This window comes from Acomys russatus, chromosome 21, assembly GCF_903995435.1.
Source record: "Acomys russatus chromosome 21, mAcoRus1.1, whole genome shotgun sequence".
NCBI classification, from domain to species: Eukaryota; Metazoa; Chordata; class Mammalia; order Rodentia; family Muridae; genus Acomys; species Acomys russatus.
Genome location: NC_067157.1, coordinates 17947076 through 17972351, shown reverse-complemented (window position 1 = coordinate 17972351; position 25276 = coordinate 17947076). Strand labels below are relative to the sequence as shown.

General features: G+C 38.4%; 1 protein-coding gene across 4 annotated transcripts in view; it reads left to right on the top strand.

Annotated features, from left to right (window-relative positions):
* Positions 1–25276, top strand: part of Cep85l (centrosomal protein 85 like) — a 90278-nt gene that overhangs the window by 50206 nt on the left and 14796 nt on the right. For all 4 annotated transcript variants that reach the window (XM_051164503.1, XM_051164502.1, XM_051164504.1 and 1 more), the window contains 3 exons: positions 8237–8358; positions 14077–14194; positions 23416–23595. In XM_051164503.1, the coding sequence (XP_051020460.1) occupies positions 8237–8358; positions 14077–14194; positions 23416–23595 (420 nt within the window). The remainder of the gene's footprint in view (positions 1–8236; positions 8359–14076; positions 14195–23415; positions 23596–25276) is intronic.

Here is a 25276-nt window from a genome sequence, read left to right as displayed (position 1 = left end):
TTACATGTTGATAATCAGGCTTTTAAATGAATTTGACTTATCTACCTTAATATTCAAAAGTTAGTCTAATAACTTTGAAGAAACTTCTGTATTTGAGAAAAAGCTAAGAAGATAATTTTTGTAGGGTGGTAAATACTAGGCTGCAGTAAACGTGAGTGTAGACTAGCCGCTGCCTCAGCACGTAGGCCAGGCTGACCTCAGCCTGACGGCCCTCCTACTTCAGCGTCTCTCGGTGGGATTCCAGGGGTAGGCTACCAAGTCTGCCTGTGACAATAGAAATCAACCAATGTGTGCACAGTAAGGGCAGCTAGATAACATCTGATAAAGCACGAAAGACCTCTCTGCCCTTTAAAATAGCCACCAGTAATAGCTCTGTTTGATGTGTTGTTTGATGGAGTTAATACTGGCATTGTTTTTGTTCCAGAACACTTGCGTTAAGCTTCTTCTTTTGTCTCTTTGATGGTAAATTATGGTGAAAACTTGATGAAAACACCTTGATAATCTGAATTTTAATAGAAAATATGTTGTTATTTCTGTAGTAGAAGCTATGTTGTCTGGTACATTGTTCTCATAATGTTAAACAGCGTGTAAGGTAGACCCATTTCATGTAAACGCTTTGATAACTTCTGTACTCCCGCCTTTGGAGTGATGGGAGAGGGTGGTGTGTTCCTGCCTCGAGCTTGCTGTGAGGCCGAAGATCACCTGCACTGCTCCTCACCTTCCTGCACCCCGCCCCCCACCTCTCGCTCATGTGCTGGGTTTACAGGTGTGTGCTACCACATCTTGTAGATATTTCAATTTCCATTTTATTGTTTAACTGTATTATGGTTTGTTAATATGATCTTTATCTAGTTGGATTGAGTAGTAGTTGTCTAATTTATTAATGAAAGTTAAGTGAATTCTTCTGTTGATAAATCTTGAAATTAAGAGCAATAAATGTTTTGGGGAGATAAATTCATTAATAACTTTATTTAAAGATGTAAGTATTTTGCTTAATCTTTTAAGGAAAGTAGTTTTTCAGTTTGAGTATGTGTGCATACATGTGTATTTGTAGGTGCATATGTGTGGCTGTGCATGTGGAGGTCAGGGCTTGACATGGAGTGCCTTTCTCAATCACTTTCTACCTTACTCTTTTACACGGTGTCTTTCACTAAATCTGGAGCTTACAGATTGAGCTAAACTGTCTGTCCAGTGAGTTCTATGAGCCTCCTGAATATCTCCCCAGTTCTGGATTATAAGCATGCACCACCATGCCTGTCATGAAAAAAAAATATTTTTTTTTCTTTTTAAGTGTGTGTGTGTATGTGTGTACACATGGGTATAGAAGTATAGTACTTGAGGAGACCACCAGAAGGTGTTGATCCCCATGCAGTTGGAGTTGCAGATGTCTGAGGCAGCCATGAGTGCTGAGATCTGAGCCCGAGTTCCTGCAACAACCAACCACAAGTTTTCCTACCAGTTAGTTATCACTCGAGCACCTGTGCCTGGCTTTTTATGTGGATGGTAAAGATCTGAGCAGGGCAGGTGCTTTCCTCCGTGAGCCATTGCCTCAGCCCTTATTCTTCAATTATTTCTTGTTTTACAACTACACAGAAGCCATGTTTCATATTTATCAATCTTTTTTCTATTGGCATTAAAAAATACATGATAAATGGACACACATGTAACCTGGGTTAAGTTTTGAGAGGAAACACTGTTTCTTGCTCTAAAAGAAAGTTGGTAGTAATGTATTTGTGTAGTGTGGTGGGGATAAAAACTTAAGGCTTTACTGTCATGCACACATTTTAAGATATAAGGGTATATGTACATGTTCTCCTTATTATTTTCTCTTACTCTTTGTGCAATTTAATACATTTGCATTTTTATTTCAGTAAAGCGTATTAGGATGACAGGAGAGCATTAAAGAGTTAGTGAAAGCAAACTGAAGAAATAACAGCCCCTGAGCCAGATGTGCTTGTGTACACCAGTAATTCTGGCACTTTGGAGGTAAGGGCAGGACGATAAGAAGTTCAAGGTCATCCTTGGCTGTCTATAGTAAGTTCCAGGCCAGCCAGAACTACATGAGACCCTGTTTTAGAAAAACCAACCAGAGGAAATATCTCTCTACCTTTCAAAAAAGAAATCCTTCAAAGAGCAGCATTTCTACAGGACAAACAGTTCCTTATATAATGCAGAGATCTGAGAACTTGGGGTACCTGATTGGAAAAGATGACTAAGGACACTACCGAAATGTGATTTTTGCCTTTGTTTTGTTGGAAGACATGGCAGTGTACTGCACAGACAACATAGGTATAGTTCAGTTTCTACTAAATTCATAGTTCTATCTTAATATTTTTTTCTTTTAGTAAATAGAAAGCTTGTAAATTCTGTGATGTTTTTAGCTTATTTTCATTTCATTTATTGAATGTTATGAGTTTCTTTTGGTTGAAGTATCACTTACAAAGTACTACTCCAGATATACTATTCTAGGAAACTGAGGAAGATTTGCTGTGCTGTTTGATGTGCAGTGAGTAGTGCATGAGCTCAGGGACAAGGCACATGAAGGAGAGCGATAACTACCCTGAAGGACTGCAGAGGTGCTGCTCTGGCCGCTGGGGTAGCACTGCGGTATCTAACAGCAGCACTGTTTGTCCAGCCAGAGAGCGCTGAGCTATTTTCAGATGCACTAGAGTAAACTTTTATTAGAATCATTGTTGGCCACTAAGTGGCATATTTGGCAACTTTTTATAGCATCTGGGTTTCATCTCAGCAGCATGTTTGGTATTGTTGTAGATATGAGCTATCCTTATGCAATTAGGAGAGAAGAATTTGCCATTTCCAATGACAAGGTGGAAGGAGAATGTGTGTGTGTGTGTGTGTGTGTGTGTGTCCCTTCTGAGTCTATAAATTTACACACTCTAATGTGTTGTATTTGAGTTTAGTTAGGGCCTGTATTCAGAGAAGTTATGATTTTTCTTTGGCTCTTGAAATAGTTTTTCTTATCAATTAGAAAAGAATAATGTATTTATGCATTTTTAGATAAAACATATAAATGATGAATTGTTTTTCTTTCCTAAATTTGCTGAGTATAGAATATATTCATGATAATGTTTGCTTGCTAAAAAAAAAATCATTTGCTTCCCTTCTCATAAGAATTACTTTGGTGACAGAAGTTCTCCTTTGTCAGGCTAGCTGACACAGTTACAAGGCCTTATGATTACCTTTACATCTCATGTTCATGTTCAACTAAGTTTTATTACTTATAAAATACACAAGTTACGTATTCGTGCATTTGTTATACTCTTGGTTACTGAGGTTGTTTACAGTCAATATGAACATGATACACTATTGAAATGTTCTATCAACATTTTCCTATCTACATTTGGGGTAACTCTGTTTTACTATCACTGTGAATAACTACTACACAGTGGTTTCATGTTGCATTATGATTTTATCTAACAAAATCCTTTTGTTTCCAATACCCACTTACTGCCATACAGTGTGCGCCCTCTCTCTCCCTCTCTCCCCTCTTTTTTTTTTTTTTTTTTTACCTTTTTTTTTTTTTACACCATTTGATATTTTTTATTCAGTTCAGTTAACATTTTATTTAGAAGAAGGTTAATTTCAGTGATGGCATTTGTAACATTCATTCTGTTCAAAGGCTGCCTAATGAAGTTATCTTAGTTACTTTTCTATTGCTGTGAGGAGATACAATAACTAAGGCAATTTATAGGAGAAAGTAGTTAATTGGAGGCTTGTTCACAGTTCCGAAGACTAGCCCCTGGTCACATGGCAGGGAGCGCAGGCAAGGCAGGTGCTGGAGTAGTAGCTGTGCACTTGCATCTTAATCTCCAAGTTGGAGGCAGAGAGGGAGAGACAGGGCTTGGCCTGGGCTTTCGAACCCTCAAAATTACATACCTTACACACCTCTTCAAATAAGGCGACACTTCCTCTAACAAGAACAGACCTTCTTAAACCCCCCCCCCCTTTACCCAAAAGTTCCCCAAACTGGGGGCCAAGAATTTGTTCTCATTCAAACCACCACATTACCTTACTCAAATATTCTGTCTTTCTTTAAATTCAAATAGAAACTACTTCTTTATGTAGAAAATTATGGCTTTGTTGGATAGTTTTATTTTTTCTAATCATCTATTCCAGCAATATCAAAATTATTAAAAATATTCAGAAATCCACAGCTTCTTATAAAATTACTCATTTTGTCTAAAATTTTAGATTTGTTAATGTATACTCTATCAGTAAATGCATTACAGAAACTTGAGAAGAGGATACCAAAATGTGTCCCTGGCACATTAAGGACTAAAGACACAGACTTCCTCTGGTATTAGTTTGACTAAAAGTGAGGCCACGTTTAAATTTTTTATCTCCCTCTGCATATCTTCCGTCTGACTAATGTTTGTGTGTACTGACATATGGATAGCCTTGTGTGCCTCTGACTTGTCTGTCTGTGGTACCTATATTATTGTACCTGTTTCTAATCTGTGTCTGTTGCCTGTCTGTCTCCATCTTGTGCCTGTCCCTAATAAAGGGCTTTGCTCTGTGTTTATGCATAGCATAGAAAACATGGTGTGGGAAGGAAATTAGAGATTCTTGACAGAAATCTTTAATATAATTTTGCAAGTGAAGAAATTAACCCCAAATAGCACCCAAAACCTCTCCCAAATGTTATCAATCTATATCTGCTTCCAACACTTATGGAGGATATTTATTTTGTTTAATGTTACTTCTAACCTGTTGGCTGCTGTAAACAAATGATTACTACAACATATACATAAATGCATGCATACATATATTCTGAGTCAGGAACATGTCTCAGTTTCAGTTGTCATTCTATCTACTGAATGTAATCTTGTAGGTAGAGTTCGGGCGGGGCGTGGGGGGAATGACAATTTGTGCAAGAAGTAGATAATCAAAAAGATATCATTCATAGGTGGACTAGAGTCCTCAGAGATCCTTTGTATGCTGGAATATAGCTCCTGTTTGTTGCACTGTGGGGATGTTCTCACTAGTGAACTCAGCAATGGGGAGGGAAAATGAAAGGAAGTGGGTAGAGCTAAGTCATCAACCACAAGGAAAATACTTGAGTGTTCCAGTAGCAGGTGTATGTAAGCTTTGACCAGATTTATAGTACCAAACTTAAATACCTTCTTGTGGATTAGACCTCAAATTCAATCAAAAAGTAGTTGGATTCCACCCCCCCAACAGACTTGCCCCTATTGCACCAGTGGGTCCATTTTGCCTACCTGGTTGGTCATGTAGCACACAGGGTCTGTAACTGGATACTGTGGGTAGCCATTTGCCTTTGGCAGCTAGCACTCTGAAAGCTAGTCAGCAGAGAGGAAGCTTACAGCTCAGTTCCAGGCTGATTCTCTATGTCCTACGAATAGAGCATGTGGTGTCTCCAGCAATAGGGTTTTATTGTCTGGTGGGCAAACAGGAGCAGTGGCAATCACCTGTATTATTTTAGGGGACTTGGATCTCCTGAACCACAACTTGGAGAGGGAGAACCCATGTGTGGCTCTGAAATTTTATTTAATAATCTATGCTTTGTGGAAGCAGCTTTATATAGCCACACAGAACACCTCATTCAAGTTTCAGATTTCCTTGCTTTTTTTATATGTTCATGTAGTTTTGATTAACTTTTCCCCCACACCTTCTTCTCTGTCTACTTACCCATCCATCTCTCTCAAACCTTTCCATTCCCAGTACTTCCCTTTTGCTCTCATATCTCACGTTCTGTTACCACCTTTAAGGCCTCCTTTTAACCCCTCTCAAGGACCCCTTTTTAGTTTTATGGCATTGCCATAGTTGTATTTTATTATTGATGATTTATGTTAAGTATCTGAAAATTTTCTTAGATTTTATAATCATAGTGGAAACAAATAGCCATCGAAATTATCCATTTAATAGTTATTTGTGGATAATGTTTTATACCTTGGGAAAATACATGTGATTTTGAAATTTCAATGAAATAAAATGATATGATTGTGACAGTTTACAGTCTGCATGGTGAGGTCCTATGCTTATCTCTTCCATACGGTAACCCTCCTGCGACTGTTTGTCTGAGCTACAGACCATTTTCTTTATTGTACTGCTTCCTGAGGTAATAGCTGACCTGTTTTTAGAAAACTTCTACTTATACAAGATAATGAATGTAAGATCTTATTTGCAGTGCTACATATAGTCAGACCTTTTGAAATTTTGTCTTCATTAGACTCACACTCTTACTTTGGAACATGCTTGAAATTCTTTATGAACAGTATTTGTTAATGTGTTTTTTTTTTATGTAAAATGAGCTTTGTATTTTGACACATAACTGAATATCTTTAAGGTCTAATGTCTATAGTGATAACTCTTAAATCTTCCATTAAAACAACCCATAGGTTAGAAAGTTCCTATGGCACTGTATGCCAGAGAAAGTCACAACTGTGTTTAGGGCCTAGACATCAGTGTTGCAATGAGCTGTGGGCCCTGGTCTGTAAAGGAGGTGAAGTTGCTATTTGGGCCACAGTTTTCTTCTTCTTCCCCTTCTTCTTGTTCTTCTTCTTCTTGTTCTTCCTTCCTTCTTTCTTTCTTTCTTTCTTTCTTTCTTTCTTTCTTTCTTTCTTTCTTTCTTTCTTTCTTTCTTTCTTTCTTTCTTTCTTTCTTTCTTTATTTATTTTCTCTTCTTCTTGTTTTTTGAGACAAGGTTTCTTTGTGTAGCCTTGGCTGTCTTGGATTCGCTTTGTAGACCAGGCTGGCCTCGAACTAACAGCGATCCACCTGCCTCTGCCTCCCAAGTGCTGGGATTAAAGGCGTGTGCCATCATGCCCAGCTAAAACTGTGAGTCTTTAAAAAACTATTTATTTATTTATTATATAAACACAATGTTTTATTGTATAAAGGCCAGAAGAGGGCACCAAATCTCATTGTAGATGGTTGTGAACCATTATGTGGTTCCTGGAAATTGAACTCAGGACCTTTGGTAGAACAGTGTTCTTAACCTCTGAGCCATCTCTCCAGCCCCAGTTATCTTCTTCTTAAGGCTCCACAATTTATTCTTTAGGTCCACAAGAATATGGATTGCACTGTCCACTTGTGGGGCAATGACTGCAAAAGATCTGTCAGTGGTGCTTTTGGCTTCTCTGAAAATAGTGATCTTTTGGTAGTCATGGCAAGGGACATCCTAAAGAAACAGACCTCTTCGAGGAGCCTACCTGAAGCAGGGGAAGGGGTAGGAAGCCGACCTTGGAGTTCACCAGTCCTTATAATCGCTCTTTTCTTGTCATTAGGTAGTCCATGAGCAGACCTAGGGCATCTGTATAAGAATGTTTCTTGTCACTCAACAGGAAAAGAAGATGCCAAATGCTAGAGAGAGCAGAGAGTAGAGAGCACAGAGTAACTGTCCAGGTGTAAGGCCAGGGAGTTATTCACCAGCTCAGGTTTCCTCTGAGAAATTCCAGTGAAAAATTCCTCAGTTCTTTAGCCATTAGCACCAGTGCATCCTCTAGGGGCATTTGGCAACGTGTTTTGGTGCATTTATGAAGCATGATTGCAGTGTAAGAGGAATGTTTCACATTAGATCGCTCCACAGGAATACACAGTGGGGAACCATCATTTTTGACATCCTGTGTTTTTTTGTCCATAGAGATAATAATGCGGTCTGAAGGTATGTTTTCATCCTACACTTTGTGAAGCAGTTGGTAGAAGTGCCAGCAAAGCTGCTTTCTCTGAGTATCCCTGACACTGCCAGGGTTAGCTGAAAGTACTGACACTGTTCATGGTTATTATCATACCCTTTAAAAATAAATAGCCCCCTCTCCCCATAACCCGTGAGTATTTGTTAGTCTGTCTTCATCCTCCTTTAAGTGGCCCTCCTGGGGAGATTGAGAAGTTGGCGGGAGAGGGTTAGTTTACTGCTTCTAGGTCCTAAAGTCTTTCCTACTGTCCTAAATAATAAGTGATCAATGAAGAGATCTTAAACTCAATCCATCACCGAGGATCAGGGCAGGAACTTAAGGCTGGAGACTGGAGGCAGAACCATGACAGGACTGCTGGTGGGCTTCTTTGGCTTACACTGTGCATGTGGGATGGGAAGGGTGTGGTGAGGAGAGAGATACTTGTTTGTTCCTTAATGGAAACCACCGGGAAACTGCCGAATGCTGTATGTGTTCCCTTTATTTATTTTTTTTATTTTTTATTTTTTATTTTTTTGTGTTCCCTTTAAATAGTATACTAAATCTGTAATCTTTTTGTGCAGGTTTTGACTGGGTCATCTCGTCAGAGTTACTTACCTTCTGGCTTTCAGGATTTCAGTAAGTGGGAATCAGTGCTGAAAATAAAAGAAGGACTTCTAAGGCAAAAGGAAATTGTGATTGATAGGTGAGTCTGATGTTTAATTACTGTCTCAGAATATAAAAATGTAGATTAGTTAAACAATGGCAGTTGTACCCACTACTTAGAATGTAAAATTACAAACTAATGTCTCACGCCTGCCTTCTGCAGTCCCATGGCACACAAGAGCTATCAGCACTGAGGGTAGGCATGCTGTCTGGTTTCTGACATGCTCTGCTCTCGCTTTAGTGAAGGCTAGTCTCCCCCTTTCTCTGCATGCTGCATTGAGCTGTCAGAGCTGCAAGGTGATGGCTTTATATTTCCCTTTGGAGACTGTCAGATTTGAAAAGTCACGCTAACATCATGACTTCTTATGACTATAATTTATTAGATTTGAAACCATATAAATATGAAAAGGGTATATTTTAAAGTTTACGTAGTCTGGAGTAAGAATTATGAAAGTGTTTCTTTTTATAACATTGCATGAATTTTTAATACTTTAGTACCAGAGTTATCAAGAAGAATTCACTTAGTTTTAATAGGTCTCTTGGTTATTCTGAGCAATAAATACAAAGTTACTGTGTTATGTTATCTTTAAAATGTATAGGTGTACATCTTATATATACTTTATTTTTTTATGTAACCATTGTTGATTGTAGCTTATCTTTATGTACAATAAATGAAGGAAGTAAAAGGCAAGGGGAGCATGAGTTTGAGGCTCTCTGTGGCTATGCAGCAAGCTGGAGGCCAGCTTGGGCTACATGGGGTAAGGGAGAAGAGGAGGAGAAGGGAGGAGAGAGATGGGGGATTGAAAATAGTAAAGTGCTCAGCAAGAACTAGAAGAGGTATCTAAACCAACCACACACAAATTACAACACAGAATCTACCAGGAACATGGGCTGGTATGCAAAGCAACATGACTGCTTCAGAGATCATAATTCCTAGCTATTGAGCTCCAATATCTTGAAATGAGTGAAATGCCAGATGAAGATCTCATAAGTTTTCTGGTGAGAATGATCAAGGATATGAAAGGGAATATGAAGAAAGAGAACCCGGAGTACTAGGAAAGAGGATGTTAATAAGATGGTTGTGAAAATCAATGGTATGGATGAAAATGCAGAAGCATGAAGAAAATTCAACTAGGAATTTGAGGTTTTGAAAAAAGTATTGGAAATGAAAAACTTAAACAGAAAACATAATTAGTAGGCTTGATCCAGCAGAAGAAGGATCATAAAAAATGGAGGATGAGGTTAGTAAAACACCACATGCAAACATCAGTAAAGAAAAACAAGATAAGCATGAGCAAAATGTTCTAAGAACTCTGGGATATGATGACTAGACTAAATCCAAGAACCCATGGGGTAGAATAAGGAGATGAGATAAACACTAAAGACTGAATCTCGTCAATGAGACTATAGTAGAAAATTTCCCTGGCCAGAAAAATAAAATAGATATTCAAATATTAGCTATTTTAGAACAATTTAAACTGACTATAACTGTCCGAGAGATGAAAGCAGTAAGGCTTCACAGAAATGACAGCTGATGTTGATGTTGTTGTTGTTATTATTATTATTACTACTACTGTAGCTAACATGATAGTAGTAGTAGTGGGCTATGAATATAAAATGAGGAGGTCATCTCCATTGGTAGATGACATGGTTTCTTTCAGCTTGGGGGAGAATTCGGATTCTTAGTTAAAAGACCATAAAAGAGCCCACTTAAAACTGTTAGCCCTTACAAACTCTTTCACCAAAGTAACAGAATATAAAATCAAAATTTAAAAAGTAGCTTTTTTATATATCAATAAATAAACATACCAAAAAGTGATGGGAAAATCCCACATTAACATGAATTTTAAAAAATACATAGGAATAAACCTAACCAAAGAAGTAAAAAATTTCTACAGTGAAAACTTTAAGGCACTGAGGAAATTGAAGTTGAAAAATCCTCATGTGCTCATGACTTAGATGGATTAATTTTATAGAAATGGCCAAGTTACCCAAATCAATCTACAAAGTCAAGAAAATTACCGTCAAAATTCCAAAGATATTCTTCAGAATTAGAAAAAAAAATCACTTCTAAAATTTCTTTGGGGGCTTAGGGATATAATTTATAATTCATTAGATAGAGTGCTTGCCTTGCACACACAAGGCCCCAGATCAGTTCCCAATACCACATAAACTTGGTGTTTATGTGGTTCAAGATCCCATTTAGTGTGAATCTTCTCTGATGAGGTTAGAGAGGTGTTATGTTCTATTGATATAAAGGTAAATATTAAGAAGGCCGTTTGATAGTATGTTCATTATCACAATGATAAGAGTAGGCTCTCCCCCTGGGCCATGACCTATGCAGCAGCCCTGGATTTGTCACCTAGTTCATAGTGCCAGGCGTGAGTATTGTCCTCCCCACTTCCCTTGAGGCTTAGAGAGCGTTATGGAAGATGGGGTGGAAAGACTGTAGAACCCAGAAATTTTTGTAAGGTAGTTTTCTTAACATGATAGGACTGTTGTATACAGCTGTGGCCACCTGTATGAGCCCTGTTCAAGAAGCCAGTCAACATCCCAGCATGGATTGTAGAAGGGATCATATAGTCTCCCGCCCCTGGCACAGGCCTATTGGCAGTTGATGTCTGCTGGGGGAGAGTGAGTTAGATTTCTTCAGGGCTGCTGGTCCTGATAGGTTGCCTATCCTCTGGTAGGTCGATGGCCCTATACTCCTGCACATGTGGGAAGCACTAATTGGACTCAGATGTTTTTAAAAAAGAATACATGAGGTAGAGATGGAGATGTTGTGGGGGTTTAGGAAGAATTAGAGAGTATCTGTAGGGGGAGGATATAATTAAAATATACTGTATACATGTATGAAATTCTGAAAGAATAGACACACACACACACACACACACACACACACACACGAAAGAAGCTCAAGGTCACTCTTGGGCTACATAGTTAATTCAATGGCAAACTGGGATACCTAAAACTGTTTGTTATCAATAAATCAAAACAAAACCCTAGCAAAATACATTTAGAGGAACAAAGTCCCTTAGTAGTCAAAGTAATCATTAGAACAGTGCTGGAGGATCAGTGTACCCGATTTTAAATTATTACAGAAACACAGTAACAGAGCAGCAATGTACTGTCACAAAAATAGACAAGTAGACCAACAATGGACCTAGAAATAACTCTTATACATCGTCAACCACAGTGGTATCAAAACATACACATTAGAGAAAAGACAGTCTTGTTAAGAAATGGTCCTGGAGAACCAGGGTTTTTACATGAAGAAGAATAAAAGTAGGTCCCTCAATACTTTAATGCAAATCTGAAAGTTTTCAACTGCTAGAGGAAGACATAGGGTATAGGCGTAAACAAGGATTTGCTCATAAGAACAGGAAATAATCTGAAGAATTGACTGTGGGAGCCTGTGTAAGAAAACTGTGAGCTTACTGTGAACTGTGAATGGGGCAGAGTGCAGAATGTTCTTTCTACAGGTGTCCTAGGATGAATTGCATAAACTGTGTGTCTTAGTTTGGGTTTCAGTTTCTGTGATGAAACACCATGACCAAAGCAACTAGGGGATGTCTGCTGTTTTTGACTTACACTTCCATCATCAAAGGAAGTCAGGAACTCAAATAAGGCAGGAGTGCTGCTTACTGACTTGCTCATCATGGCTTGTTCAGCCTGCATTCTTGTAGAACTCAGGACCACCAGCTTGAGAATGGCACCACACAATGGGCTGTGCCCTCCTCCACAATCACTAATTAAGAAAATAACCTACAAGCTTGCTTTCAATCCAAACTTATGGAGTCATGTTTTAAATTGAGCTTCGCTCCTCTCAAGTGACTTTAGCTTGTGTCAAGTTGACATAAAACTGTTCAGGACATTGTGATAAGTGGAAGCATGTGATACAAAGACATGAAGGGAATGAATGCCCTGGCATGGTCACATTATCTTTGGAAAAGGCAAATGAAGGCCATTCTTGGCTCTTTCACATAACCAAAGATAACATTCATAATACATAACACTAGGTATATTCCCTTCTTGTACTTGAATTTGCTTAAGATAGCTGTAAACATTACCTCATGTATTACTTGCTGTAGTAATAGAAATGAGAAGTGCTCTGGGATGCATGGAGACAGCCTCACTGCCTGAGGTGGGTTGATAATTGACAAATATATTAAAAAGTCAGCATGGCAATAGAAATAATCAGCAGAGTGAATAGACAGCCCACATAATGAAAAAAATCTTTTGTCAACTTTATTTTATACAAGGGATTGATAGCTTGAATTTTGAATATATAGAATATTGTAAAAATTAACATCTCAAATCTAAGTCATCCAGTCAGTAAATGGCCTAATAAACCAAATAGACCATTTTCTGAAGGAGAAACACAAATAGCCAGTAAATACTTGAAAAATTTGGAAAATATAATTTAAACTGCTTCAATATTACATCTCACCTTAGCCAGAAAGCCTGTTTTCAAGAAATCGTGTTGTGGTGGTGGTGAGGGCGGGTGTCTGTGTGACAAGCTGGAGACCTAAATCAGAATAGGCCTCTGGGAGGACATGGGGGTGATTCTAGCTGTGACTCCCAGTAGCAGGGGCCATGGAGACTGAAGAGGACGCCTTCTAACTAGACAAGACTCCTAGTGGAGGGAGGGGAACACCAACCCACCCACAAAAGCTTTGATCCAAAACCGTACCCTGCCAAAAGATAGAACAGATAGAGCAGAGATTAAGTGAATGTCCAAACAATGCCTGGCCCAACCCAAGACCCAACCCTTGGAAGAGAGCCAACCCCTGACACTATTAATGATGTTTTGCTATGCTTTCAGACAGGAGCCTAGTACAGTTGTCCTCTGAGAGGCTCCAGCCAGCAGCAGTTCAAAACAAATGCTAAGACTCACAGCCAAACATTGAGCAAAACACTGGGAGTCTAGTGGAAAAGTGGGGGGAAGAATAAAAGGACCTAGAGGTGACAAGAACTCCACAAGAAGAACAGAGCCAACTAACCAGGGCCCAGAGGGGCCTATAGAGTCTGAAGCACCAACCAAGGACCATGCATGGACTGGACTTAGGTCCTCTACCTAGATGTAGCTGATGGGCAGATCAGGCTTCATGTGGGTCCACTAGCAATTGGACAATTGGGGGCTGTCTCTGACATGGACTACTGTTGCCTGCTTTTTGATCAGTTGCCCCTGATGGGCCTGCCTTGCCAGGCTACAGGAGAGGAGGACACACTGAGTCCCGACATGACCTGATAAGATCCTAGATCCTTCCTAGATCCTTCTCCCCTTTCTTTATTGGGGCAGGATCTGCAGCTGAGCCAGGCTCCCGCCACCCCGCCCCACGCTGAGCTAGTCTGGCTAGCCATCTTGCCCTAGGCGTTCTCTGTCTCTGTATCCTGAATACTACAGCAGCTACCAGGCCTGCCTGGGGATTTGAGTCTGTTCTTCATGCTTAGGTGTTAGACACTTTGTATACTGACCAGATCTCCAACACTGTGCTTTATTCTTTCTTTCTTTCTTTCTTTCTTTCTTTCTTTCTTTCTTTTTTCTTTTCTTTTTTCTTTCTTTTCTTTCTTTCTTTCTTTCTTTCTTTCTTTCTTTCTTTCTTTCTTTCTCTCTCTCTCTCTCTCCTCGCTCTCTCTCTCTCTCTCTCTCTTTCTTTCTTTAGATGAGACAAAACTTTATCATACTAAAATTTCTCTTTATTATTTCTTAGAATAGTTTGTCCTTTATAATGTGACTTCGCTTTATGTTCTACAGGCAGAAGCAACAAATTAACCACCTACACGAAAGGATAAGGGATAATGAACTACGGGCACAGCATGCCATGCTCGGACATTATGTAAATTGTGAAGACTCTTATATCAGTAGTTTACAGGTAAGACTGAGAGCACTTCGTAGTTGATTAATAAACCTGTACTTAGAGTATATGTTATAGTTTATAACATCAGAGCCCCTTAAATCAGTGCTTTGAATTAACACTGAATTCCCACATGCGTATAGAATAAGCTTTCATTGGTGTCTAGTAATCCTTGCAGAAGTGATGCATACCATAACAGATAAAATGCACTTTAGTTAAAAATCCATAAGGATACGCTCATTGTTCTGTTCTCTGCATTTACATTTAGTTTTTATTTAATAGAAATCATAATTTATTCAACCATCTCTTACTCATGAAAGTTAAAGTTGTTTGCTATTTTGGGGTATATTAAATTGTTTTCTTCTTCACATCTTTGTAAATTAAAGTTCTGAGAAATGAAATTTCTGGTGTATATATACATATGTGTATATTTAAATATAGATTCCATTTATAGCTTATTTTTCTTAACATGATGATATCTATGTCATCCATTTTCTTGCAAATAACCATTTCATTTTTCTTTAGAGATGAAGAAAACTTCATCCTGTATACATAAATTTCCTAAATTTATTGACATGTAGGGTAGTTCCATAATCAGACTATTGCAAATAGCACAGCAATAAACACAGGTCCGGAAGTGTCTCTGGTATGCTTAGCTCCTTCCTGCTGGGTAGTAGTGCTGGCTTGTGTGTCAGTACTGGTTTGTCTTTTGAAGAACTTCCAAACTGTTTTCGTAGCAGCTGCACCTGTTCACATTCCTGCCACCGTGCCTAATGGTTCTTCTTTTTCCTAGCGTTCCACCGTGCTTAATGACTCCTCTTTTTCCTAGCGTTCCACCGTGCTTAATGGCTCTTTTTCCTAGCGTTGCTGGCTTTTAAAAAGATGATAGCCATTCTGGTTGGAGTGAGGTAATTTCATTGTATGCATTTCCCCATGACTAAGGTGTTGACCATTTAAGTATTTATTAACCCTTGTATTTTTTCGAAAATTATTCATCTGCTCCTTTGTTGATTGAATAATTTGGTGTGATTTTGTTGTTTGTTTTGACTTTTTTCTTTAGTTCCCCTCAGATCCTATGTGTTAATCCACGGTTGAATGTATAGTTGCCAAAGCTTTTCACCCATTTTGTAGACTGTCTTTTCACTGCTGAAAGTTTAATTTTGTACAGTCTTATTTGTCAGTTCCTATAGTTGTTTCCTGAGCTGTGGGATTCCTCTCCAGAAGCCCTTGCCTGTGCTTATTTCTTTGGGTATTTTAATTTATTTAACATTTATTAATTATGTGTGTGTCCTTATGAGTATGTGCCATCATGAGTTCGTGCTTAGAGGACAGGTTGTAGGAGCCGGTTTTCTCATCTTAGGGTGCAGGGAACCAAACTCAAGTCTTAGTGTTTGGCAGTAAGTACCCTTTTCCTGCTGAGCCCTCTCCCCAGACCCGTCTTTATGTGCTGGGCCGTTTTTCTTTAAGAATTTCCGAGTTCCAGGTCTGACATGGAAGCCTTGAATCTATATTTTAACTCATTTATGTTTAAGATGAGAAGTATGTACCTTATGTCAGTTTTCTGGAGTGAATAGCCAGTTCTTTTAGCACCACCTGGTGAAGTGTCTTTTCTCCAATGTGTCTTTGTCACCCCTGTCAAAAATAGGGTGGCGGTAGCTGTGTGGTCTTATCTGTGGTTCCACTGTTTTATCTTGTACGTATGTCTTTGTGCGAATATCATGGTAATTTTGTTACTATGGATCTGTAGTGTAATTTGAAGTTAGCTGTTATCGGTTCTTCAGTGTTGCTCTTTCTCTTAGGATTGCTTTTGCTACTCAGAATTTTTGGTGCTTTCACATTTTTTTTCCTAGTTTGGTGAACAATTATAGAATTTTTTTTTTTAAAAAAAAAATAAGGATTGCACTTTTAGTAATTTAACCATTTCCACAGTTTTATTTCTGCCGGTTTGTTACCATGGTTTTGAGGTCAGGTGTGCTGGCTTTGCAGAAGTGGTTTGGTAGTGCTCCTTCCATTTGAAGAGTGTTAGAATTAGCTCCTCTTTAAAGGTTTGGTAGACGTCAGGGGTGATCCTAGCTGGTCTTGGCTTACCACTTGTGGGGAATTGTTACTGCTGCAGCCTAGTTTCTTCTCATGGATATGTTTATAGCCAGCTTTAATTTTGAATTGTGCCTTTAGGAGTTTCTTGCAGATTTTCTTTGATGGACTATCAGTTTTCAAAGTACTTCTCAATGATCATCTGGGTCTCAGTGGACTCTGGGAGCAGCCCCCTTCCATCTCCAGTTGTATTCATTTGGGTGGGTTTTCTTGCTTATCGTGGGTGGTTAGATTTGTTTTGTTCTTTTTATAACTATTTTTGCTCTGCTGTTGGCATTAGGGGTTTAGTGTGTTGGAAACAGTGGGTTTGTTCCTACCTCTCCTTTGCTCCTACCTCTCCTTTGCTCCTCTGCTCTTCTAATGGCGTTTAACCTTTCCCGTGGTCCCGCAGTTGGGATGATTTCATCTTCCAGGTATGCACTGCCGTGCCCAGCAGGCTGAGCTTGTATATGCTCCTCTTTCCTATGATTCATGCTGGTGCTAGACTTTACCGAGTTGGCTGTACCATCTTCAGTAGTTTTTCTTTTCATACTAGCAGCCTTTGCTGGCCACTTTTAGCTTTGCAGTATCTGAGCTGGACAGGTTCTCCCACTCTCTAAGACCCTGTGTATAAACTCCGGGGTAGCTAGTGCCATACCTGGGAAGGTGTCTCCCAAATGCGTTGGGAGTCAGGAAGCAAGCACAGCACTGTGATGTGTACAGGCATCCCAAGGATGTGGCTGTGGATGCCGTATAATCCTTGTACTTCAGCTCCTCAGTCTATGTCAGTGAGGTTAATGGTATGAGTAGCACAGAGGTTGGTGTACCCACAGCTCTCAGGGTCAGGACTGTCAGCCCTCAAGCACTGACTTGATGTTCAGAGTGGGTTGCATTGCTCTGACCTGGTACTGCCTGACTCCCCTGCCTCTTGCACTTTCAGGCTTGTCAGTGTCTGGCCCTTTCTTCTCCATTACTAACAGCTACCTCTCACCTTGGGGCTGTTAGATTGACTTTTGACTTCAGTCTTCCTTAATTACAGTTGTAAATTCCTTGTTCACAAATCCCTAGAGTAGCTCATCTAGTGTATTCACTTTGTGACTTATTCACTTTGTGACTTTCCAGTTATACTTGCTCTTCAGAATAGCCAGGGTTTTTCTTACCCTGACTCTTAACTGTCTCATATGGAAGCAACTTCTTTTTTTTATTATTATTAATTTATTCTTATTACATCTCAATGGTTATCCCATCCCTTGTATCCTCCCATTCCTCCCTCCCTCCCATTTTCCCCTTACTCCCCTCCCCTATGACTGTCACTGAGGGGGACTTCCTCCCCCTTTATATGCTCATAGGGTATCAAGTCTCTTCTTGGTAGCCTGCTATCCTTCCTCTGAGGGACAGAAGGGAAGACATCCTATTGGGACTCTAGATGAGGGAAGCAACTTCTAATTTGCCCTCATTGGAAGCTACACCAGCCCCTGCTCCAAAGACTTTTCCAGTTGACAAAATAATGAACGCTAGAACTTGTAATTAGAGCACTCTGGTGCAGGGCTGGAGAGATGGCCCAGTGATTAAGAACACTTGGGGCCCCAGGCTCAGTTCAAGCACTCATTGGTGGCTCACAGCTATCTTAAACTCCAGTTCCAAGGGATCTGATGCTCACCTCGGGATTCTGTGGACACTGTATGCGTGTGGTGCACCCACATGCGTGCAGACAAAACACTCATACAAAAAATACACCAATGCTCACTCTAATAGAATATTTCTGTTTGTAAATCATGTTTCTTTTATTTCTTTATATTTTCTTTACTGTGAAGGTTTTCTAATTTTACCTAGTACCAAGTGTTTTATAATTAATGAGTTTCACCTTTACAGGTGATCCCGTTTAACATTAACATCCACAGTATTAAATGAGGTTAAAAAAATAATAGTTTCTGAATTCATAGTTCTTAAAACTAAAAACTAAATATATATATAAATACATAGAACATGTCTATATATTCCTTCCTAATATATATTTAAAAAGTTAATTGAAATGAGTTACATCACTTCCCCTCCCCCTTTTTGCTCCTTTCCTCCTAGCTGCCCTCCCACAAAACTTTTCCGTGTCCTCCACTATGATAGCTTCTTGATAGCTTCTTTTGCCTTGATTATATTTGATACATCAATATGTACTTATCTGTACATGTGTGTGTATATGTGTGTGTGCAGACAAACACACACACACACACACATGCTGCTGAATCTGTTTTTGTTGTTTGTGTGATAAAGTTTCAAGGCTTACCACTCTTCACTAGACAACCAATAGGGTGCTCATCACTGCAAGAGGCTAATTATTCTTCTCCCAGTAGGCAGTAGTTGCTGTGGTTCTTTATCCAGGCGTGGGGCCCCGTGAAAATGTTCTCCTTCTGTATTAATAGGCCTAATTGTGTCGCTATTGCTTGGTGTTCTTTATGCAGTCATTTCTAGGAGAGACTGTTCCACAGCCGATTTTCTGGTATTCTGGCTCCTAGAATCTTTCTGCCTCCTTCTTCTGCAATCTTCCCTGAGCCATGCATGCAGGGGCTGTGATGCAGAAGTACCCACTGGAGACGGGCACCGCGTGACCTAAGTAAAGGACTGTGACCTGGGAGTAGAACTGTGAATAAGCCTAGCTTGCCTAGGAAATCCAGTGGGAATACAGACATAGGGCCTGCGTGGCCACTTCTTCCATTATTTCTCTCTCTTTTAATGTTTTTTTTTTTTTTTTTTTTTTTTTGGTCTTAAAATTACTTACATTTTTGTAATTGTCTATTTATTTCCAAAAGAAAAATACTGTTGTTCTTTCTACTGGGGTTAAAAAGTGAGAAATGAATATTTCCTGGATCATGCTTCTGTCTGTGGAATTATTTTTGTCAATTGCTTTTGTATAGATTTTTATTCTTAGATGTCAAAACTCATTTGAAGTGGATTTTTCAATGTACCCTCATATATTACGTGTAAAAATTAAACCAATTGGAAATTGCAATCAGGAAATAGTAAAAACTGAGTAACTGTAAGACTTATGCAAGTAGGAGGCATTTAGGGGAGTGTAGTCTCCTTTGGCTTCAATTACAGAACAGTAGGTCCCTGTGGGACAGTGAAGTTATGTGAATCTAGCATTCCTGTAACTAGAATAATTTGTTTTGAAAACAGTATTTTTAGTAGAGCCACTCAATATCTCCTTATAACTTCATCCTGAATAAATGTTATTCTGGGATTATATAATTATTTTATTACCAAAAGCATGTTTAAAAAAATATATATCTGAACAATGTGAGGCCAGTAGATGGCTCTCTGAGTCAGTGAGGCCAGTAGATGGCTCTCTGAGTCAGTTTACCAGTGGTTTTCTTTGTGGTTCTCACTTGTCCTGTCAGATCTAGAGGCATTACTCCAGACGAGATGGTCTAGGTTCTCCACTACCTTTCTTAGTTTAGGGCCTGGTGGTTCCTGTTTTAGCGTGTTATTAATTACTTATTTAATGAACTTTAACTACAGGTTTCTTTTGTATGTGTGTTTTGGCAGATAGTGTTCCATTTCATTGAGTTTATAATGTTCTGTAAGTGTGGAGGAATTCTATGGGACCTGTAATTAATTTTTTTTTATTTCTGACGTTAATAATTTCTGTCTTCTTTCATTTTCTTCTCTTAGGCTATATATTGATTTTTTTAAAAATTTTCTTATAAAAATGCTCAACTTTTGTTTTGTTGAATTTTCTATATCTCTTATTTTTAATTTCATTGATTTTTATTCTCTTGTTTTCTTTTTTTACATCTTATATATATAGAGTGGTATAAAATTTCCTCTAAGTACTTTATTTCAATCTCACACATTTTTAGTAATATTTCTACTGTAACTGTTTTTAAGTTTCTCTTGAGAGTTCCTCCTTAAGCCATATTAACAGTGCTTTATTTGGGAATGTGTCAATTTGTGTGTTCCTGTGCGCGTGCGCACGCATGTGTGTGTGTCTTCTAGTTTAATTTACTCGTGGTCTGAAGGCAGATATTTGATGAGTTTTCACCTTTGGGATGTGATTTATGAATCACAGTGCTGATTTTTTGGTGACTGTTTCAAAGGAACTTAAGAAGTGTGTGGTGAAGTTGAAGAACGAGTCATTTGTGGATGTGACTGCTAGCAACTGTGTCTTGATTGATGTTCTGCTACTGAAAGTCTCCAATGACTGTAGTAGACTTAAGTATTTCTTCTTTCAGTTCTGTTACACACACACACACACACACACACACACACACCTGCCAAGTATTTTGGTACTCTCTTATGCTGTTAAAGGCTGTTTTGTATGATTAGATAAGGAGTTTTCATAGACGATACATAGGGGTCTTGCTCTTTGATCCACTCTGATAATCTTTGTCTTTAACTTGGTGCACTTAAACCAGGGATGGTCATAGTAATCATGGGTACAGCTGATTTAGTAAGCTATCACGTGTGTAAATATTTTCTATTCTTATTCTGTGTTACTCCACTTTGGTGTAAGACAGGTTTTTTTTTTCTTTTGTCACTTTAATTAAACATTTATATGAATATTGTCATTTTTATTTCAATATTTTTCTTTAGTGTTTGCCCTAGAACTTGCATATACATTTGTTACCAACCTTAAGTCCAGTGTCAATAGCACTGTTACTATGAGCATAATTACCTGTTGAGGAAATGTCGACACCTTCGTTCCTAGGCCTTGCTTTAGCACTCTCTTGCCTTTCCCTCCGCTTTGTCTAGTTAGCTTTAATTATCAACTTGATACAGCCTAGAGAGTCATCTGAGAGGAATGCTTTGCTTGAGGAGTTGCCCAGCTCAGATTGGTCTGTGGCCGTGCCTGTGGAGTATTGCCTTGCTTATTAAAGTAGGGTACCGTGGCCTGCACCACCCCTGGGCGGGTGCTCCTTGATTCTATCTGAAAGCTAGTTAAGCATGACCTTCGTAGTGAGCCAGAGAGACTGCCAGCAAGCAGTTTCCTGCCTCAGCTTCCTTTCTTGAGTTCCTGCCTTCATTTTCCTTAATGATGGATTCTGACCTGGAAGTGTTAGCCAATTAAGTTCTTTTCTTCCCAAGTTGCTTTTGGTCAGAGTGGTTTAGCCAGCAACAGAGTGAATCCAGGACACACTTCTTTCCTAGGCACCAGGCTAAATGTAGACAATACAGAGAGTTTCAAAACTTTCAAAAAGTCAATTTTTCTAAAACTATTTCTGTGTTATTATTTCTTAGAAGTTAAGATTGAACTCAGTATTGGGAGTTCTATAGTAATGTTCTCAAATCAGTTTTCATTTCTCCCTTTTATTTCTCTCAGTGTGCGCTCTGCCTTTTAAAAAATGTTTGTTTCTGGATAGCTTCTTTTTTTCTTTTTTTCTTTTTTTCTTTTTTTGGCAGATGTCTTTTGGTTTTTATTGCTATGTTAAAACACCATGATCAAAAGCTCTTGAAGAGAAAAGAGTCAGGGCAGGAACTGAAGGCAGGAAGCTGGAGACAGGTACTAAAGCAGAAGCCTTGGAGGAAGGCCGCTTGCTTGTTTGCATCTCCTAGGTTGCTCAGTTTACTTTCTCACACACTCCAGGACACCTGCTCAGCAGTGCCGATGCTCACAGGGAGCCGAGCCCTCCAGGTCAGTCAGTAATCAAGACAGTACCTGGCTTGTCTGCAGGCTAATTCTATGGAGTCATTTCTCAATTACGATTCCCTTTTCCCAGATATGTCTAGGTTTGTGTCATGTTAACAAAAGCCAATCAATACAGCAGAATCCACCTATTTGAAAAGAAATGTTTCAAAATCCACTACTCCACTAAAGCCCATGTATTTATTCATTTTCCCAGGGTTGTCTTCATTTCCGACTTCCCCATACTTTGTACTTATCATGACCTTTATTTGGCCACCTCATTATATTGTTTCCTGTGCTATAGTTATCTATTGGCTTCTCCTTTAAAATTTAAATTGATAAAGGCTAGTGCCAGAGTCTGCAATGTTGAGCTGTTCCTGCATATGACAAAAATGAATGAGTGCCTACCTTTTGGCAAAGTGCTGCTCCCTTAAGACCTTGTTCAAAATCACTTCTGTACTACCTTCCCCTAACTCTCGCATCTGCCACCGTCTTAGCATTTTAGTTTTAATTGTGTAGTTTGTTTGTTTGTTTTTTGGACCTTTTTCTGTAACCTTGTTTATCATCTTTACAGTCTTGACCAATATGGGTATACTTTGTAAATATATATTGAATAAATATACATGTTGTGTATATATTCAATATATTGAATTCAATATATATATTGAATAAATAGCAGGAGAAATTCTCTGTTACTTTTCGGTTGGTTCGAGTAAAGAAATATATATATATATATATATATATATATATATATATATATATATATATATATATATATATATCCTTCCAGAATTTAAGCCAAGGAGGATCATCTTTTCCTCTAGAGGAGTTTCCATAAGTCTTTTCATTCTATGATTATTTTTTGAGCACGTGTATGGTACCAGGCATGATTTTAGGCAAGTATATGAGCATACCTTACCACAGACAAAAACCTTGACTTTATGCATCTTATTTTAGTTATAGAACCAGTCTGTTAATGCTTATTGAGTTTAAATAGTTGAAATGATTACTAGTGAAAACATTTTTATTTTTCTTTTCTTTTTTTTTTTTTTTTTTTTTTTTTTTTTGAGACAAGGTCTTAAGTATGTCCCAGACTTGATATCCCAATGCTCTTCCTTAGTTTCCAGTGACTTTACTACCACATTCCCTTTAGTTTCTGTTTAACTACTTCCCTAAAGGTTTGCTTGTAAGGATAAAGGTGTGTAATATAGTCTTTTCATTTTAAGTATGCTTTTAAGCCAGGTACTAGCTGCCTTTCAGTGAATTTTTTGCTGTGTGCTGGGAGCTTGTATACTTTATTGTTGAATAAACATTGCAAGTAGCTTTATTATTTCTGTTTTATAGACAAATAAACCAAGACTTAGTGATACTGACTTATTCTAATTGTGGTCTGTATCTAGGAAGCAGAAAAGCTAATATTTAATGGGAGACCAGTCTGTTTCTAAAGCTTATAGGTATTTACGTACTGTAAGCCCTTTCCATTTTGTTTTTATTTGTTCAAGACAAGTAAACTTGTGAAGACATATCTCCTGTTATTTTTTCCCAATAGCCACGGTATGAGAGCAGTTCAGTCCAGACTCCATTTTCAGAGCAGTCCTTGTCCCATTCCCAACAAGAAGAACTTGAGCAAAAGCTAGCGTCTACCGAGAAAGAAGTTTTACAGCTCAACGAGTTTCTCAAGCAAAGACTAAACCAATTTACTGAAGAGAAAAAGAAACTGGAGGAAAAGGTGGGTGTTTTGTGTAGGTTTGTCGTGGACCAACTGCTGTCGTGAAAAACAATGTGTGATCATCACTTGCCTGTTGCGGGCATTCCCTCAGGTCATCATTTATCTTACAGTAATTAGTGCTGGGCACAGCAGCTTTCAAGAAGTGGGTGCTATCAGCACAGAGTTAAGGATCCACTTGAGGAATAAAGTCCCTGTTGTACCTTTCTAGCTAGGAGGGAAACTGTAAAGCCAAATGCCTACACTCTCTTCTTTATTTTAATTCCTTGTTCTCGGTCTGATTGACAGTAAGTATTGGGAAATGAAGTGAAGCTTATCTTTTCAGAAGGACATTGTTCAAGTTATTAAGTTGAAGCCCCTTATTCTGAATATGTAGATTTTATGTCATTTATATGGGTTTGTGTATATATAAAAGATCTGTGATCCATAAATGAGAGAAAATATTCAATATTTATCTTTATTCATCTGGTTTATTTTCCTTAATGGATGATCTCCATTTGCATTCGTTTTCCTTCAGATGATATAACTCCAGTCTTTATGGCTGAATTAAACTTTATAACACACACACACAAACACAATCACATGTGCAGGAGAGAGAGACAAAGAGACATGTGTATGTATGTATTAAAAGATCATATTGTGTTCATCCACTTATCTGCTAATAGGCACTTAAGATGATTCTATAGGTCCTGTATTGTGAATAACGCTGTAATAAACACGGAATACAGGTATCTTTTGATGTATTGTGTTAAAGTCAGGTATATCTGCTCAGGAGCAGCAAAGGCCGGGTTGTACTATAATTTTATTTTTAGCTTTATTAGTAACTGCTTACTGATTTTCATAATGTCTGGGCTAATTTACATTTCTTCCCCTTCTCCCACATCCTTATCAGTGTTTTTTTTTTTTTCATTTGTTTTCTTTATGAGTGACATTCTGAACAGGGTGAGATCTAATCTCAGTGTAGTTTTAATTTGCATTTCCCTTATGTGCTAAGGGTGTGAAACCTTTTGTTTTGATGTATTTCTTATCCATTTATACTTCGTCTTTTGAAAATAGCGCACTCATTTCATTAGCCTATTTATTGATTGGGTTGTTTCTCAATTGGTCTTAGTTGTGAAATGGTTTTGTGAATGGGAGATGTGCAGTTTAAAGTCAGTAGGGTCAAAGGAGAACACAAAATCTGAAGTTAAAACTGCACAGACTGGGGTTTCCTGGGATGGTCTGCTCTGGGGCTATAATAGGTGTTATGTTGGCATAAACCCGCAAGCCCAGAGTGGCCTCAGTGGTGAGACGCCTTTATATTGGAGACTTAAGAAAGAAAGTGTGAGAGATACTCATTTAATGATACATATAAGTATGTAAGTTGGTTCCCTTAGCCTTTGTCTGTTCTTAAAAATGTGGTAAGTTCTATTGGCTTTGCAAATTCTTAGTAATGAAATAAACAATGTATGTTCTTTCCGTAGTTCATAAAAAATATTTTGATATTGCTTTGAAAAATTAGAAATTAGAATTTGCCCCCTAGATGAATATTTGCCTTGATGATTAAAAAAATATTTGTAGCTTTGTTTCTATACCTTTTTGGGTACCTAATAAACGTTGAAGATACAGACTTATAATTAAATATTTTTAACATAATTTAAACTCAGTTCAACAGGAGCATAATATTTACATCATAAAGATATGA